The sequence below is a fragment of the Gadus morhua genome, chromosome 16, assembly GCF_902167405.1.
Source record: "Gadus morhua chromosome 16, gadMor3.0, whole genome shotgun sequence".
NCBI lineage: Eukaryota > Metazoa > Chordata > Actinopteri > Gadiformes > Gadidae > Gadus > Gadus morhua.
Genome location: NC_044063.1, coordinates 12,801,865 through 12,804,364, shown reverse-complemented (window position 1 = coordinate 12,804,364; position 2,500 = coordinate 12,801,865). Strand labels below are relative to the sequence as shown.

Here is a 2,500-nt window from a genome sequence, read left to right as displayed (position 1 = left end):
CACACACTCTCTCTATCTTGCTCAATATATCTCTCTCTCTTCCTTTCTCTCTCTGAATAGTTATACATAAATATCCATATCTATCTCTTGTTCTCAATCATTCACTCTCGCTCTGCCTACACTATGTGTATGTGTGTGTGTGTGTGTGTGTGTGTGTATGTGTGTGTGTGTGTGTGTGTCTCTCTCTCTCTCTCTCTCTCTCTCTCTCTCTCTCTCTCCCTCTCTCTCTCTCTCTCCCTCCCTCTCTCCCTCAATCACTCCCTCCCATCCTCTCCTACTATGACTCTCCCACCATTCCAGTCCACCATTACTCATACCACCGTTAGTCACATCTCCGCTTCCCCGTCAGCGATTGTCACCTAGATTGTAGAGAACACCTCTAACCAGGTGCGTCTCACGCTCCATGCGGCAGACAGCAGTCAGCGGCTGTCCTGCGTCGTGGCCTCGCTCTCCTTTCACAAGTCCCCTCTACCTGTCCTCCCTCTCATTCATGTTTCATCCCCTTCATGTTTCTCCCCTCTTTCGTCATGCCGGTCGGCCCCCTTCTGTTGCTGTTACTTTGCCTCCTGTTCGTTTTTTAATCCATGAGCAATATCCATGTGGACTCAGTTTATATAAAGAAATTATACTAAAATCTGTTCACGGCTAATGGCGTGGGGAAACGGCGTTCCATCGGCTGCAAAGCCATGGAGAAGCGTCCGGCCCGCGCCACAATCAGGCCAGGGAGAGACTTTAATGTACGGCAGATTAAAAGGTCTGGTATCGCCCGCACACATCTGGCACTTTGGCGCGGTGGACGGGGATGCAAAGGGGAGTGTGTCACCGGAGTTTGACGCGCGGTAATCCCTCATTCTGTCCGTCTCTCATTTGCAGGCCGTGCAGCTGCTGGCCGTTCAATTACACCTCAAAAACGAGGAAACATTTTTGAACTCGGACAACTTTTAAAGACCCTAAAAGCTGCTGTAGCTTCATTACTTGTTTACTTATATTACAATTTTTGTGTTAGTATTTTGTATTATCAATTTGAATAATAGGAATAAAAAAGTTGTTTTGTTAAGTAGTAGTCTTATAAGTAGCAGTAGTATCAGTCGAAGCAGTTAGGGGGTAAAAGGAACAGTATTTAGCTGTGGTTGTAATCAGTATTGCTGTGATTCGTGTGCGTGTCGGTGAGTTAATGTATGCAAACATCTAGAGCAGGGCGCAGGTGTGATGATACAGGCCCTGTAGGGAGGGGGGAGGAGGGGGGAGCAGGAGGAGGGAGGGGGGAGGAGGGGGGAGGAGGAGGGGGAGGGAGGAGGGAGTAGGCATGACTCAGGAAGTGAGCCATCAGTTCAGTATTCCTCTAGAGAGGTCGCCATGACAGTGAGGTCAGTCCAGTGATCGGGTGTAGGTGATCAGTTATCAGGCAGATGAACACATCCACACACACATCGGTAAACACATCGCTGGACACAACTCTGAACCCCTGCATCTGAAAAGCATCTAATTAGATGGTCCTAACCTTTTTTTTCAGAACCACAAACACATTTTTTTTTGAAGATGTTATATCGCAGGAAGAAAACAAATATTTATAAAACCCAACCACGAGCATCGAAAAAACCAAAGACAAGTGTTCCCTTCTGCCTTCTGATTAATCAACGGTATTACCCTACGAGCAAAAGGCCAGCACACGATACATCGTGAGGATAACATGATCCAAAGTCCTCCCAGGCATGAAAACAGATGAGCTGTGTAAGTATTAGTGACATTGTTTCATGGCCAAACACTTAGGCAAAGTTTAACCATGCGCTTTGCAAAATCGAGACAATTCTGTAATGCCGCCGCAGTAACTGAGATACATTACCTTGCGAGCAAAAAAAACCCCTCACCCATACAAAGAATGCAGAATATCACTAATTGTGCACCAGAGCAGCGGCTCCGACGATAAAAAGTCGTCAGTGTTGTTGCCCCGGAGATATAAAACCTCTAAGAGTGTGTGTACCACCGAGGCACAACACCGGGCAAAGAAAACACATTACCTGTTGGAAGATAAATCGCCTCAGCGTTGCCCCACTCGTACCCACGAGTCCCTTGAGGAAGGGGGTAGGGGGGGGGGGGGGGGGGCATGGTTGTGCATACCCCAGTTAGCCAACCGCTGTCTCACAGTGACTTATGGCTCCCATAACTCGGGCCCAGTCCAGTGGGTTTTATATTCCCTGCAAACTATTCCGGCCAGCGTTCCGACGGTAACGTGCGCGTGACTGATTCGGCCTCTCCCTGTGTTTCTCCCCGCAGTGCCCCCGCAGATCTCCATAAAGCCTCGCGACCAGATCGCAGCCCAGGGAAAGAGCGCCACCTTCCAATGTGGGACGACCGGGAATCCTCCGCCCGCCATCTTCTGGCAGAAAGAGGGCAGCCAGGTAGGAAGGGGACGGGGAGCAGAGTGAAGCCTCAGAGGAAACAATAATGGTGCCTTAATGGAAACCCACATCAAAAATCAATACCACTGAGAGGTTCTGTG

General features: G+C 49.0%; 1 protein-coding gene across 2 annotated transcripts in view; it reads left to right on the top strand.

Annotated features, from left to right (window-relative positions):
• The window catches only part of zgc:77784 (Ig1_Robo domain-containing protein), a 52,488-nt gene that overhangs the window by 24,853 nt on the left and 25,135 nt on the right, over positions 1-2,500 (top strand). For both annotated transcript variants that reach the window (XM_030380938.1, XM_030380939.1), the window contains exon 7: positions 2,275-2,399. In XM_030380938.1, the coding sequence (XP_030236798.1) occupies positions 2,275-2,399 (125 nt within the window). The remainder of the gene's footprint in view (positions 1-2,274; positions 2,400-2,500) is intronic.